Source organism: Zootoca vivipara, chromosome 5, assembly GCF_963506605.1.
Source record: "Zootoca vivipara chromosome 5, rZooViv1.1, whole genome shotgun sequence".
Taxonomy (NCBI): Eukaryota; Metazoa; Chordata; class Lepidosauria; order Squamata; family Lacertidae; genus Zootoca; species Zootoca vivipara.
Window position 1 is genome coordinate 76,520,797 of NC_083280.1, and position 16,650 is coordinate 76,537,446.

General features: G+C 41.8%; 1 protein-coding gene across 1 annotated transcript in view; it reads right to left on the minus strand.

Moving 5' to 3' along the window:
- Positions 1 to 7,468: 7,468 nt before the first annotated feature.
- The window catches only part of GRID1 (glutamate ionotropic receptor delta type subunit 1), a 658,224-nt gene continuing 649,042 nt past the window's right edge, over positions 7,469 to 16,650 (minus strand). The window contains exon 16 of the mRNA XM_060275205.1: positions 7,469 to 7,901. Coding sequence (XP_060131188.1) covers positions 7,473 to 7,901 — 429 coding nt within the window. The 3' untranslated portion in view covers positions 7,469 to 7,472. The remainder of the gene's footprint in view (positions 7,902 to 16,650) is intronic.

Sequence of the window (16,650 nt, forward strand, 5' to 3'; positions counted from 1 at the left end):
CATGTACACCGCAATCAGGATCTATCCATCCAAACCAGCCAATTTGAATTTTTCAACAAGGTAGAGAGGAATGTGGATGGTGAAGGAGAAAGAGTTTTGTCCTGGGAAATAGGCATCAGTACCATTCGCTAACTTCTGTTGGGAGAGTTTCTTTGCATAATGGGCTGGAGAGCCGATATCTCAATCTACCTTTAGTTGGTGCTTGAGAAGTGTGGAGATTCTGCGGTGAATGTTTTAAAATATGCTGCTAATATAAAACACGTGTTTTGGGCTGCAATACCCAATGGTGAACAATGGCAACACTGAGGGGCAAAAACGTCAGCTCTGGCTAAAGCCAAGTGCTGCTGAGTGAACTGCTTGGTAACCTATTACTGCCAGTTTGCTTGGTGTTTTTTGTTGGTGCTTCCTTCAACATTGCAAATACTGCCGGGGTAGGGGTGGGGGTGGGCACAAAAAGAAGCCATCCCTTGTTCTGCTTATATTATCAACTTCATCTTAAGTGCTTCAGGGCACTCAAAGCACGCTCAAATCCCTCATGAAAACATTACAGTCTAGCCATTTTGTTGGCAAATAGCACAAACTGCTCTATAAGTTGCTGTTCATTTTCTCTTCACATAGTTGGACTACAAGCAAAGTGGAAGAAGCAGAGGTCTTTTCTAAATCTTGAAAAACATGAAAGAAAGAAAAAAAGAAGAGAGAGAAGAGGGATTGGGTTGGATCTAGAATACATTAGTTACACTTAGATCCCATTGAAATCAAGAGGACGTATTTCATGACAAATTATTCAAACTGATTGCAGTGTGACATAAGTGTAACTAATTTGGTCTGGATCCATTCCATTATTCTTGTTTTGAAGCTAGCAGCTTTCTATCCTCTGTGTTATAATGTATTTTTTAACAAAAAAATTGATGTCAAAGATACTTGAATTAGAGCTTCATGACCAGAAGAGAATGAGATTCATGACAGAATGCTGGCCCTTCATTGCACCCATTTTAATGAGTAATGGAATTACAGTCGTAACCCTGAATAGCCTGGGTTTGAGGAATCCGGATTAGAGGAATAGAGCAACTCGCCCTGCTTAAGGAACACCTAGATATCTTGATGCTGCAGGGAATCTATGAAAAAATATTTTAAAAAATCTAATTGGTACTCTGATCGGGATTTTCTTTGGTGTGGGAAGATGATGTGTTTCTTTGCGCAAATCTCCCTTTTGTGAAATCAGCAGTACTTGGCTTCTCTCCCTTTGTCATCACAATAGGCTTCCTTTCATTGTAGGCTGAACTTCCTGCAGCAGAGAGTCTGTTCCCTATGAGATTTGGAAAAGCAGAGGCCTTAATCATTGCATGGAGCTTGTAAGAGAAGAAGAGCACTATCTGTTGCAGAACAGCTTCCAACTTGTGGAGAGCTGTAGCAGTAGTGAAAGGGGGAGCGCAACCCTGTTCCTCATACTTGATCTCTCGATGGCCTTTGATACCATTGACCATGGTATCCTCCTGGATTGACTGTGGGATGAGTATCAGAGTCACTGTATTATAGTGGTTCCATTCCTACCGGTGTGGTTGAGTCCAGTGTTGGGGAAGTGCTCTTCAATCCATGGGACTTGTGTAATGGGGGCACTATTTTGTCCGTGATGATATTTAACATCTGTATGAAGCTGTTGGGAATGTTTATGGATGGTGCATTAGGTAAAGGGGGTCTGTTGAAGCCAAACTGTGAAGTATTACTTTGAAGGAGCTGTAGCCCATTACCAGCTGGTAGAAAAATCCTCTGATTGTAGATGCTGTTGTGAATGAAAAGGACCACAGAGCCTTGGGATGCCTTTCAAGGGGTCTCAGAATTGAAAGGTAGATTTTCTTTGAATGCCCTTGCATTTGCTTTTCAGTCAAGCTACTTAATATGAATGGTACCAAACCTTTAAAATTTGCTTTAAATTGAGATGAAATTTGGGAGCTTTGCTGAATTCAAAGGATTAAAATGAAACACATGAAAAGGGACAATTTAGAGGACTAAAAGATGTGTTCCCACCTTTGTGGCCCCATTCTCTTGCAGTGAAAATGGGGAGGCTCTTCCTGATGGCTTCAGGGGTGGGCTGATGAAAATCAATTTCATGATCAGAGGATTTGCTTTTCATGCAGACAACAGTTTTCCCCATCACAATTGCTCCTAGGATTGGCACTCAAGTATAATATAATGAAGTGTCATTTTCAGTGGCATACCGTCTCCAAGGCTTGAAACTGTGACAACCTCCCTGCACTGCCCCACATAAAAGAATGAAATATAAATGAAATAAAAAACCCAGCCACCAAATATTATGACAAGACAAACCTCTGCCACTCCCTCACCCCCAAATATTTTTTTTTCTATCTTTGGGGGCCACTTTGGCTCCACCCCCACAAAATGGCCAAATGATTTGGCCTAACTCTGTTAAAAAAATAAATATGATTTAATCTTGAGGTGTGTTTTATTCCTTGAAATTTCAAACTGTTTTAAAATTCATAGGAGAATTCTTGGCAGACTACATGTAAAAGAATCTGCTTGGTAAAGTAGCAAGATTTCAAATATTAACAAATGTCAGTATAGTTTTCACTTGAAGAGACAGACTTTGCTATGGAGAAGATGGTAGTGATTCTGCCTTCTCTGACCATCAACCATCATCTCCCTGTAATAGCCACCAACACAGGTCTATGACCTTTGCCATGCTGGCCTTCTGTATCTTCTTTGTGTCCAGTCTGAAGCTCCTTAGTAATATCACACGTGGTCCTGTTCTTCCATTCTTTTCCTGAAGGACACACTAGTATTCACGTAAGGTCAGGAAACATTTTACAGCAAGCAATTTTTGATCACATTCTCAAACAGAGCAGATTATCTCAGCCTCTGTAGAATCATTTTGAAACAATTAAATACTATAGATGAATATTGCAATGGGGTGACTGAGAAACATCACCCCGTAGCTTTTTTCCAACGCTCATCTAAATCCATCTTTTGTTTCATTGTCTCCAGGGTTGACACAACCATCTGTTGAGGCGTTTAATGATTTTTGGAGAACTGCAAAGGGGAAACAAAGAAAACCAAATCTGTACCAAGCAGCACAGGGCCAATTAAAAAACAAAGCAAATAAATAGAGATGAGAATATTTCTGTCTTTTCCAAAAATAATAATAATCAGAATTTATTTTTATTCCACATTTCCACTTCCCCCCTAGGTAAACCTAGTAGTAGTAGTAGTAGTAGTAGTAGTAGTAAAAGTAAATTTATTTATACCCCGCCCATTTGGCTGGATTACCCCAGCCACTCTGGGCGGCTCCCAACAAAATATTAAAAGCATCAAACATTAAAAACTTCCCTAAACAGGATTGCCTTCAGATGTCTTCTAAAAGTCAGATATTTATTTCCTTGACATCTGATGGGAGGGTGTTCCACAGGACGGGTGCCACTACCGAGAAGGCCCTCTGCCTGGTTTCCTGTAGCTTCACTTCTCACAGGGAAGGAACTGCCAGAAGGCTCTTGGCGGTGGATCTCAGTGTCCAGGCAGAATGATGGGGGTGGAGACGCTTCTTCAGGTATACAGGACCGAGGCGGTTTAGGGTGTTTAAGTGTTTTGAATGCCGTGCTTCAGATTATAATTTCTGGAAACAGGATCTATATTTCTTTGTTCATTTGAGGTGGCTTTCCATGAAGCCAATGCCGTTTAGTATCTGAAGATCCTACATGACCTATAACTAAAATGCTGAATGCATGCCAGCATTCTTTATTTTAAAACAATAAACTGCAGATTGTGAAGCAAATATAATAAGGTTCCGGGAACAACATGCAAATGGCATATACATTTAAAGACTTTCAGGTACCAGGCAGAGATTCCATACCTACCAAGTGTCACGGGGGGGGGGATGGAACATCTCATTTTTTGGCGTGAGATTGCAACGGCCATTTAGGGTGCCACGCTCTCACATGCTCGATGGTGAGTCATGTGATCCATGCTGCAATCTTGCCCTGAAAAAAGCATGAAATGGTGCAGGTCATGTGACTCCCCCTGGAACACATCCTGGTTTTTGATCTGAAAAGTATGGGATTCTGGGGCAGAGGACAATACTGGGCTCAATGGACCAACAGTCTGAGGAGATCTAGTTCTTCATTCAGCAGTCCTGGTCATCGTAAGAGTCAGACCCACTCTCCTGATCTATTGTCAAATGCTGGGTAAAAGACAGGGATGTTTAGATTTAATTGTATAGGCAAGTTGGCCCCATACACTAAGGCTGCCTAATGGAAAGTTAATTGTAGAGCAGTGGAAAGGCATATAATGTGAATGAGCTAGAAACAGTGGCAGATATATAGGAGTCAGGCAGCTATGCTGGAGCTGCAGAGTTGGGCATTTGGTGATGTGTCTCGTGCAGATGTGAATGAACCAGGGAGTGGTGACTGAAAAGAAGATTGAAGGCATTGAAATTTCTAAGAGTGACTTATTGTCTTGGGAAATTGCTGAAGAAGCAATGCTTTTGCAGTCCTCCCACCCCACCCCACCCCCGGTATGTGTTTCTTCAAGTAACTATGCAAGGCAATATAAGAGGCAACCAATGAAACCTTTATTTATCCAAAAGTACAGCTCAAGACTCTTATGCTGACTAATTATTTTAAGGGATCTAATAGGCATATCTGCTTTTGATCAGTCGCATGTTTTTCCCCACACACCCTCCATTAACACAGGTAGTGATTTTGTTGCACCATACCAAGTTCACCTGCATTTTCCACCTAGTGGTGCTCTGCTAGGAACCAGATCTGGCTGTTTATGAAAAGAACAAATTGAGTGAGAGCAATTTCTGTGTTATTCAAATGCTCAGATCTGATGCTTGCCGAGCTGCAAATGGAAAGAGGGCAAAATAACACGAGGCAACCAACTAAATGTGTACATTTGAGATGAAAATGATGGTAGGGGTTTTTAAAATCCATATTCAATTTTGCTGGTAATTTTCTTACCCAAAGTAATCATAACTTCTGCAACTGCTAAAACATAGGCTGAAGGCATAACAACTTTAGTAGGTCATTAGAAACCATAGGTGGGATCCAAGACACATGACTGAATCTTCTGCCCACATTCTGGGACTCTGGGGCACTCTCTGATTCCATTCTGGAGCACCTTGAGCCCACCCAAATAACCACCCTTGAAAGTCAGGGGCTTTTCCAGAGCAACCTCTGATTCAGGGCAAGGAGCTAAAGTCAGACACTAGTGCATGTACCGAAGTTCTTGGTTGGCATGCATTGGGTTCTTGGGAGACCAGACCAGCAGAATTAGAAACAGATAATCTGGTGCAAATCTTTACGATGCAAGAGCCAATTACCTTGGCCCAATAAGTCTAGACAGACACCTTGTTCCAGACTACAGATGTGTGTGGTGGAACATGTTTGAATGTTCACCCCAAGGGGGGAAAAACTGTCTGCATAGAAAATTAGTACATCAAGAGAGAGGCTAGATCAGGTCTCTTGTTCCTGGTTTTCTATTTGAGATGGTTGGTTTCTTCTTTTCTTTTTCAGTCATACAGATCCCCTATCTGTAGTCTGAAATGGTGCTGTCTAGGAAGAGCTATTACACAATTCTCCATTTGTGTACTGCAGGCCACTGAAGTGGAAATAATGGAAATGTGCACTACAACCGAAGGGGTTCGGGAAGTCTTCTCATCCTGTTGCTCCATGTGCAAACCAGAGAGCTATGGATTAATGGCAAGGTTACAATATTCAATGAGAACAACACATGGTAAAATTGAAGGTAGGCTTGCCATATGTCTGGGGAAACTCGGACATGTGCTCTTTTGGGGGACCAACATGCCCACCCAGGCAAATTTTAAAGGAAATGTCCAGGTTTTGGAGGGTTTTTTTGGGCTCGGACTTTGACTCAGGCTCAGGTAGCTTGGGCTAGGGCTTGCCAGCCTGAGCCAGGGAAACAGGCATGGAGGCCCCTTGTGCCTCTTTCCCTGGCTCAGGCTGTCCTATTTTTTGTTCAAGATATGGTAACCCTCATTGAACTGCCTGAGTTTGTGAGATGGGGCAGAGAAACATACAGCAAGATGGTATTACGACTAAGGCAAGCCTACCTGAATGTTAGAGGAAGAAAAGGATAACCTGACACAGGACTGCCTAGCTGAATGCCATGCCTAGACTAAACCACAGAGGAAAATGGAACACAAAAAAGAAGCTCCAATTCCTAATTACCAGATTAGCCATGTCATTCAGAACTAGGCTGTTAACAGAGAATGTTGTTCCTATTAGACAGTGGTCCCCAAAACGTAACAGAAACAAAAACACCACTGGATTCTAATTGGTCACTGAAGCATGATCACATTCTCCCTGTCAGGTAAAGCAACAGATAAGGCTCCATCAAGTCACAGCTCCACCCAATGTGCAACAAAGGCACATGCATACAAAAGAGCCAAACTGCTAAGTAATGGCTGGCAATCAATCTGCAAAACTGTAGAACACATATGCATATGTCAATCTGACCCAACAGACTTTTGCGGACATCTACCTGCATTGGGAAGCCTGCACACAAACAGGTGATTGTGGTGCCATTCTACTCCACCTCCAGTGCAGCTGCAGGGGCTGCAGAGATAGGGCCTAAGTACAAAAGCTGGGGATGTTTCCCATCAGGAGGCACATCAGGGTTCTGGATTTTGTTCCCGTCTGCCAAATTCCTATAGGTGCAAATGCTGCTCTTCAAACTGGATCCACATAGTATCCTACCCATAGCTGTCAAGTTCTCCCTTTTTTTAAGGGAAATTCCTTTATGCTGAATAGGCTTCCTCATGAGAAAAGGGAAAACTTGACAGCTATGATACTACCTACTATCCTACCATTGTTCAAATGCAAAGTTGGATGGGGCCTTGTATCAACTTATTTTTGCAGAAGCTGCACATACAACACAACGCAGAAAAGAACGACCATTTCATCCTTGTCATGAGAAAGGAGTCCTTAATTTATTGTCTGCACAATTCTAGTGGCATTTCAGGCTTTGTTGCATGTGTCTGCACCATTAAATTTCCTAGGAGGACTGTGTTTTCCCCCCCAATAAAACAGCATTATCTGGGGCAAAATAAATGAACAGAATGGCAGGGCTGGGTTTCCAGCAAGAAATAGTTTCTCTTCTTTAAAAGTAGGAAATTAGAACATAAATCAAAAAAAGGGAGTACCAGTTAAAATCTGGAGAAATATTTTACTGCCCTCAGTCCCAGTAACAGGTCTTCTTTGGCACTTGAGAATGGTCACAAGTAGTTTGCCTTTTTTTTTAATTCATAGAGAACAAAATTTACAAAGTCATTCATACATTTTTCTTTTTTTCTTTTGTTTGTTTTTTACTGACTTTGAAAATTGGGAATATTCAAAATACACTTTTTACCCCACTTCATTCTTTCATTATTTACAGATATGTACAAGAAAAATGTAAGAGTTCTTTTTAATTGTATTAAAAATCTTTGCTGGTCGATTTCATTATATGGATGTTCCATGGGATGACTCCATGGCTTCTGGAATGACTCCCCCCGGCACAGACTGAAAGGACATTGGGATGGGGGTTTTCACAGGGCTCTGACGAAATAGTCCTCCATTTGGTGATCTGTGTTTACACTGTATAGAGGGCATGGTAGCTGAGCTGCTCATAGGCAGCGGCAGGTTGCTACCAGAGGCACCTGTGAGTGTCCTGCTGGCACCATGAGTTGTCTGTTCTTGTAAAAAGGAGGTGACAGAAAGTTGTGTGTTCTGGTATTCACGGACAGGCTCTAGGGTCTGACTGGGTGGCATGCCCCCAATCTCCAAGGCTGAGATTTCGATGGATGCTGGGGAGAGTTGCTTGTGAGCTAAATCTTCATCGATTAAACTGTTCATACGCCTGTGGACCTGTTCCAGGTTCACTTCTTTATCCTATGAGAGAAGAGAAAAAAGTTTATTAATCCTGAAGTATTGGGGAGGCTCTATTCCCATCCAAAGAGAAAATGGTGACAAGTTTTTCTAGTTCCCATTTAATTTGTCCTTCTCCCCACAATAAAGCCTAAATGTATGTCTTTGTGGCCTCTGGGTCTAGGCTGCTATTATGGAGTCTCCTTTCACTATCTTTGCTGATTTAGATCAGCCTTCCATAACTTGTGACCTACCCAATTAACTCACCAGCCATGTATGGTGGGCCACTAGCTATTTAATAAACCTCTTCTTGTTTTCTAACAGTGAAATTAGAAAAGTCGGTGGTTGTCAAACACCTGGTAGTATATGACCAGTGGTTTGGGTGTGCTTAATCAGTAACAGGTTGTGTGGATTTGATCTAAACATGGTAGCCCAAGCATTGACCAATGGCAGATCATTTTATCACCCTAATTGTTGATTTCCATAGTATTACAGGCAGAAATCCTTTTGCCTTTAGGTCATTTGATCCTTGCATGGCTAAAGCAAAAGCAAATGTCTCTGATATTTCATGGCATGGACTCTTAAGACCAACTCAGTGCCCTTTGATTATATTGTTGCACGCCATCACAAGTCTGATTTATTTCACGTACCCGCACTGAGAAACCACAATTGCCAGTGGATTCTCGGCGCGCACAACAGATTCGTGATGTACACAGCATCAGATAAATGCTCTTTCACCCATGACAATGTACACTGGTTTCCTCCATTGTTTATGCGAAATGTCGTGCATGAAGTGGCCCTGGGAATGTAAGGGGAGAGATGCCAGGATCATAGTGAGGGGGCAAATAATTTAGCCATCAGCTTGACAGAAGACCAGGAAAGATGAATTTAACTGCAATCTATGCAAGACATGGCCTGTAATGGACAAAAGTCTCAGAAGTTGATACAGAAAGAAAACACTGGGTATTGGAGATGACGAAGGATGTTTGGATATGGATTATGACTATAAATTCAGCATCAGAAAAAAGTAAAAAGCCTACTGTGAAGACAGGTAATAGTGTGCCACAACCTGCACCAGATACAGGCGCTTGCCCCATGCACTATCCAAATCACCATGCTTTATATGAAAGTCATACAAGCCAAAAACCAATGCAAGCTGGAGGGACATTTCTTCCTGCTCAGCTGATTAACAAATGTTCAGGAAGCTAGAGGGCAAATAGTTGCGCTAACATTTATAGTTTTTACCCATGGGCCGTGAGGCTGCTGAATGGAAGACAGCAACATTGCAGCTGACGTTCGGGTTGTTGGTCGTACGACAGCACCCAGAGTAAAACAAGGACTGAGAGATTGGGTGTGTGTGTGGGGGGGCTCATTTAATCTCACAGTAAACAAGTGGTACAGTGACAATAAAGTATTTATTTATTTCAACTATGTACAATATAATATGTTCATGGCCCACCACAGAGTTTCCCATTGTACCAGCCCATTAATGTATGTAGATAGGAAACAACATGGGACAAGATAATGATCTGGGTACTGAAGTCTTTCTGCCCCTGTGGAAAGTCAGTAGTGGCACAAGAAGCAATTGTGCTATGAACCATCTCTGTGCACAGAGACATTACAGAAGTAAAGTTAGGAGATATGGTTTGCAAAGCCAGCTTCCTTAATGAATAATTATGTGCATCTTTCAAAAAGATTCTTCCCTTGACATCAAACGTATTTTGAGCTGTGAGCCAATTACGTTTATCTACAACAAACAAGAGTTGTGAGAGACACCAACATTGACATCTATGCCGGGAAGTCTATTTCGAAAAAGCTTACTGAATAGAAACTAGAATATGTCATTTGTATTTCAAGGCAACGTGGCCAGTTGGAGGTGAAAAGCTTGCCTCTCATATTTATTCAGAAAAAAACTGGCATTACTCAAATAATTATGGCAACCATATTGGGATTTTATGGGTAGGGAGTGGCAGAGATCTAGCAGTGAGCAAGTATAAAGAAAAAGTCAGAGTGACCTGTTGTTGTTTTTCCTGGTCAGTTGGGTGACTTTCTTGCACTAGGATTGGCCTGTATGGGATATTCAATTTTGTTTCTTCCCTGTAACTCTGTACTTACATCCTTGTTGTTTATCTAAATAAAAACTATAAATAAAAGAGGATTGCCATGTATCTGAAGTGGCCCCCTTACAATTTGGGGGTGCTATATGAAATCTGAGGATGTTTTGTCCCACCCCCTCTTTTAAAAGGAGAAAGGGGGGGGGATGATGCCAGTGGATTTGTCTAACGGTCCACCACCTGGATTCAATCAATCAGAGGAAATGATGTACAGTGTAGTCCTATAGAGGGAAGCGAGTTTCATCTGTAAAGTGCCCACTTAGTTTTTACAGCACATGTAGTTTCCTTGTAGTCTTTAAAGGAAGAACATAGGCATACTAGCTAAAAGAGATGAAAACTTTAATATAGCAACTTGGCACTTTCCATCTCAGAAGGCATAAGACATGATAACGACGTTAAATCATATTCCAAATGCCACAAGAAAATGTTTTGTTTTACAGTCCCTAATGAAGATATCAATTTTCATTAGCTTTAAATGTAAAAGAGATTTGTTTTAAGACAGGTGATGCAGAAATGCATCTGCATAATATATGGAAAGTGAAGAAAAATAGATGGAAATGAAAACAGTGGTATAGCCTACATACCCACCGTTCACTATAGCAATACTGTCTTGAATTTAATATGAAGTGAAAAACAATGGATTGAATTAAATGATTTATTTGCCTTAGTGGAAATCACTCCCACTTTTAAAAGCTGGGACATTTAGTTTTGGGTGATCCCCCTATCCCAGGCATCCCCAAACTGTGGCCCTCCAGATGTTTTGGCCTACAACTCCCATGATCGCTAGCTAACAGGACCAGTGGTCAGGGATAAAGGGAATTGTACAGTAGTCCAAAACATCTGGAGGGCCGAAGTTTGGGGATGCCTGCCCTATCCACTCAAAGCCTCCTACCTCTCATGGCACAATGGGTCAGTGTGTTTGGCTGTTAACCAGAAGGTTGGTGGTTCAAGCCTACCCAGGGACGGCTGTGGGCAGGATTCCAGCCTTGCCAGGGGGTTGGACTAAATGACCCTGGGGTCCCTTCCAACTCTACAATTCTATGATTCCCAAAAGTTGCAACTGAGAGTGGGGAGACTCTTTGGAACAGATTGAGATATGATGTCAAGGACTGTAATATGCGGTGACTATCCTGACTTTTGTAAGCAGAAGCAGTTTCTGTTAAGTCATTCACAACGGGAAGCAAGCCAATGTCTTGTTCCAAAAATCTCACATTGAGGGTGTACATAAATGACTATTGGCCAAGTGGTATCTTACCACGGTGCGCAGGTAACCACTTGGTATGATGGTAATCCATGTGACATGAAGAATTGTACTTCTAGTTTAAAAATTGAGGATGTCTGTCATGTTTCCAAGAATGTGGCTGCACCCCACACTTATAATGTATAACCCACAAGGGAATAATTTTTTAATAATTCTGCATTCACTCCCTCCATTAATACTTTCCAATTTGTCTAGACCATTTGCAAGGCCATAACTCCAATTCATTCTGTCAGAATTTGAGTAGCAGAGGTTTAGTTATTATCGCCTGCCAAAGGGAAGAAATGGGAGTAACACACGTATTTTGTTGTGATTTTAAAGTAACCGCTATGCACTGTTAAGCTAAATAGATGAATAAACGGTTGGCTTTTAATATACATTAATTTACACCCCCCATTAGTCAAGGTTTTCAATACTTAGCAAGGTGTAATCACTGAACATAGATACATGTGGAAAACAAGACTCAGTGGTGTACATTAATTTAGCACTGTCAACTGACCTAGTCAAACATCACTTAATGCTACATAAAATTTGCTGACTGCATTCAGAATGCAGTTTTGCTGGGCTTAGTTTGGCAATTACTGGCACTTATTAAATCAGGCTGGAGCTATATTCCAGATCTCTTCTATGTTACAAAGTGACCGAACCTGTTCCAGAAACTACAGGGAGCCCCCAGCTGACAAACAAGGCAAGTTAGGCAGACAAATGATGAGACGGTATAATATAGCATCCATTTATTTATTTATTTCACTATTTGATATCTCAAACTTTTAGCTTAGTTTGGACAAGTGAATACTAAGAGGTGATATTATTGCCATCTACAAATAGCTGAAGAGCTGCCACATGGAAGATGGAGCAAGCTTTTTTGTGCTCCGGAGGACATGAGCTGATGGATTCAATTCACAAGGAAAGAGATTCTGAGTAAACATTAGGAAGAACTTCCTGAATGGTAGTGGAAAGTTGAGAGTGGAATGGACTGTCTGTCTCAGAAGGTAGTGAGTGGGCTCTCTTTAATTTGAGGTTTTTAATCAGAGGTTGGATGGCCATTTGGTAGGGATTTTTAGCTGTGATTCTTGAACTGCAGGGTGTCAGTTTTCATTTCATGAAAGTTCAACAATGTTTTAGTGTGAATTTTTCTTCTTCAAATGCACACGTTTTTGATAGGGAAGTTTGCCTAACACATTTTGCAAGATTCCACCTAATGCCCTCCAACTTTGTACATTGTTTTCATTAACATGGAGAACTGTATTGCAAAATTCAGAAAAAATGCAAATATCAAAGGATGGCTGCATTTTATACAGTGGTACCTCGGGTTACAAACGCTTCGGGTTACAAATGCTGCTAACCCAGAAGTAGTTGCTCCGGGTTGCGAATGTTGCCCCAGGATGAGAAGGGAAATAGTGCGCTGGCAGCGTGGCAGCAGCGGGAGGCCCCATTAGCAAAAGCACACCCCAGGTTAAGAACGACTTTGAGTTAAGAACGGACCTCCGGAACGAATTAAGCTCGTAACCCGAGGTACCACTGTACATTGTTTCAGGAAGTGTGAATTATGTAGTTTCCCCTTCAAATTTATCATCCATCCCGAGAGGTGAGTTGGAGAATATTTCATTTTGACACATAGATATAGGTTTTATTTCACAGTGAATGATTTCCCCAAGACATTCCCAATCACAAGGATTGGGGGGGGGGCGTTTAAAACTGTTAGTTTTTCACCCTGATCTATGCATTCCCCAATGCAAGTCAGTGGACAGATTTCTCAGCCGAAGAAAAATCCATGGGTGGTGGAGGAAAATCCCACAATCAATGAACTTTTGGGCAAAAGAGTTCTTGCTGGGCTTTCTTTTTCCTCACACCAGTTTTTCTTGGAGATTGATGCTATTTTTTTTTCTGTTACCTCCCTCCCCCATGCAAATCAATGGGGACATTTCCATGTATGTCCAAAAATTCAGGGGTAATCCTTTGGGGTAACAGTGTCTTTGTGAGATATGAGTGAGATGTTCTACACCTCAGTCTTTCCTAGAGATCAACGTTCTTTTCCCCTACCCCTGCCCCCAATAATTCATATTGTCACAACCCTAACTGCCCTTATGAAAGAACCATTGCATCAACCAATTTAGCAGTCTTCTCCCATTCTGGCAGAAAATTAAAAGCCTTTTAAAAAAAATTAATCAAAATTTAAAGGTGCCCTGCACAACCCTCCCCCCCCAGTGTATCTTCTTATAATTTGGTGTGCATAATCCACTGGGGGGGGGGAGTTACCATGACCAAAAATTTCATCCACGTCTATGAAAGGGGAAATGTCACCACAGTTTTTTGATTCTCTATTGTAATGCATAGGAAGAAAACAGGGCCTCACTTTTAACAGATCTGATTTGATTATAAAATGAGTCTGGATCATGCTAGTGGCACAGCTAATCCAGCATACTCTTCTCACAGAAGCACGTTCTTAATAGTCATATAGAAAGCATTCAGATAGGCCAATCCCCTTTTCTCATATTCTCTCTCTCTCTCTTTCACACACACACACACACACAATGACTAGTATCTTCCCACAAGGTAAACCCAATGCAACTGTTGATCACAAGATAATATCAGATAATTTCACTGGGTACAAACCCTTTTGCAAGGAAATAATATTGAATATGTTTTTGTACTTAAAAAGCAGAACGGAAAGAAAGGATGCTATTTTGCCTTTGTTCATGTGGTCTCATGTTTCTGGGAGGTATCAGAGTGCTGGTGAGTCTGAAATTCTGAGAAAATACTCAGTGGGATCCTGATGCTTTGGTGTCGGTCGCTTGCAACACATTTCTTTATGTTCGCTGATCCTCAAACAAGATGAGAGCAGTAAAAGGCAATAGCCCTACCAAGTAGCCATCTCTTGTTTTCTTGGGGGGTGATACTGTTGAGTAACCATGTGCAAAATGAAAGAACCTATGCCCAAGCCCTCCTGAATCAGAGCAAAGCTACATTGAGCATAGCATCCTGTCATCCGCTGTATACAGTCAGATAAGGAAGGGCTATAGCTCAGTGCTACAGGCAGTGTGTTGCATGCAAAATCAAAGGTTCAGTACTTGGTATCTCCAGGCATGGCTGAGAAAGACTCGTGTATGCAAGCTTGCCTTCCTACAAGCTTACTGGGCAGCTTAGACCAGGCATCCCCAAACTTCGGCCCTCCAGATGTTTTGGACTACAATTCCCATCATCCCTGACCACTGGTCCTCTTAGCTAGGGATCATGGGAGTTGTAGGCCAAAATATCTGCAGGGCCGCAGTTTGGGGATGCCTGGATTAGACAGTACTCAGCTAGATGGACCAGTGCATCTTCCTATGTTCCTCCTATTCCTCCAGAGGACCCACAAACATGGCTTGAAGCTCTCTCATATTGTTGCTCCCCAGCAACTAGCAGCCAGCAGCTACCTCATAACGTGAAGTTTTCATATAAACCATAATGTCTTCTAACCTTTGATCAATTTTATTTTGCTATGTTTTCTTTTTAACTATCCTAGTTGTCTGGAGCTCCTTTGGGGAAACAGTCAAAGTAGATTTGTTTAAAAATAAATAATAAATAGACAACCTCCATCTAGGCTAGTGGCGATCAATTCCATGCATTAATTATATGCTGTGTGAAGTACTACTTTATTTTGTCTGTCCTGCATCCAGCCCTAGTCAGTTGTGTCTGATGCCCTTGAGCTGTAGTATTATGAGATACAGAAAGCTTCTCTTTCTGTTTTCTCTATACCGTGCCTAACTAAGATCGATAGTGAGCTTTTAAGCAAAACAAATTTTAAAAATGAGGCCTTGTTGGCATAATTGACAACATTTCCTGGTGTGAGTCAACATTGTTTTTTTAGCAAAGGTTGTTTTCTAGCTGCTGTGACAAAAATGCATCTGATAGCCTGATGAAACCTTAAAGGTAAAGGGACCCCTGACCGTTAGGTCCAGTTGCGGGCGACTCTGGGGTTGTGGCACTCATCTTGCTTTACTGGCCGAGGGAACCAGTGTACAGCTTCCAGGTCATGTGGCCAGCATGACTAAGCCGCTTCTGGCGAACCAGAGCAGCGCACTGAAATGCCGTTTACCTTCCTGCTGGAGTGGTACCTATTTATGTACTTGCACTTCGTGCTTTCGAACTGCTAGGACCTTCTGATCAGCAAGCCCTAGGCTCTGTGGTTTAACCCACAGCGCCACCCGCATCCCTAATGCTGAAACCTTACAGACCTCCAAATATGTGTTCCTCATGCCAAAATATATGGGTTCTGAGAACCTGACACATTAATTACTTCCCAACAGCCAGGTGGAAGAACTAAAATGAGGGGTGTATGAAACTACCATCATCCCACAGATGAAATTTGTTGGACTTTCATATTTGCTTTGAATTTCATTCTGGTCAAACTCCAACTGCAACCAAACAGCATGTCGAACCTGTTGATACATTTCACTAGCGTCAATGCAACTCTATAGGCTTCTGTCAAATTCTTCAAATTGCAGAGGAAAAACAATTTCATGCTTTGAGTTTATTGGGGCTCACCGAGTCCATGTTTCATTAGGTTACTTTCCCACAAGAAAGAAACCTGGATTGATAGACTGAATCATAAGGAATTACAGACATAATCTAACATGAGAAAAATGAATTATACTCCAATATACTTAAGGTATTTTCACATTAACTAATCAACTGGAATTTCAAAACAGTCATGAATGGGCACTCCAACAAGCCAAGTTTCAGATAGACTGGCCCATTCCCTTGAGGAGCTCCTGTGGTTCTGCACACCCTTGAATTAGAGTTGGGTTGAGGGAGATCTTCAGTAGCAGCAGCAAATGTGTGTCTATACCAGGCATCCCCAAACTTCGGCCCTCCAGATGTTTTGGACTACAATTCCCATCTTCCCTGACCACTGGTCCTGTTAGCTAGGGATCATGAGAGTTGTAGGTCAAGACATCTGGAGGGCCGCAGTTTGATAATTCCTGGTCTATACATATATGGCAGCTGGTTTTGTAATGTTAAGGAATGGATTATAGCTCAGTAGGTGAGCACGTGCATGGCATGCAGAAGGTCTCGGGTTTGGTCCCTGGCACATCTAGTTATAAGTAACTCAGTTGCACTGTTTGGGAAGGGCATCTATGCCTGGCAAAGGAGTTGGCATGGACAGCACTGCCTAGATGCATCAATGGTCTGACACTGACTCAGAACAATACAGATAAAAAACAGCAAAGAAGGATGAACAATAACAATAACATTTTTAAGGAAAATGTGACATCACATGAGGGTTTTTGTTTTTGTTTTCATGCCAAGAGGTCTGAAAATGATCTGTTTGGAAATGACAGCATTGTAGGCTGAGGAAATGTGTGCTTTGTGCAGTTGAGGTGTGCATTCACTACAGGCAACAAAAGAGGCAGGGAGG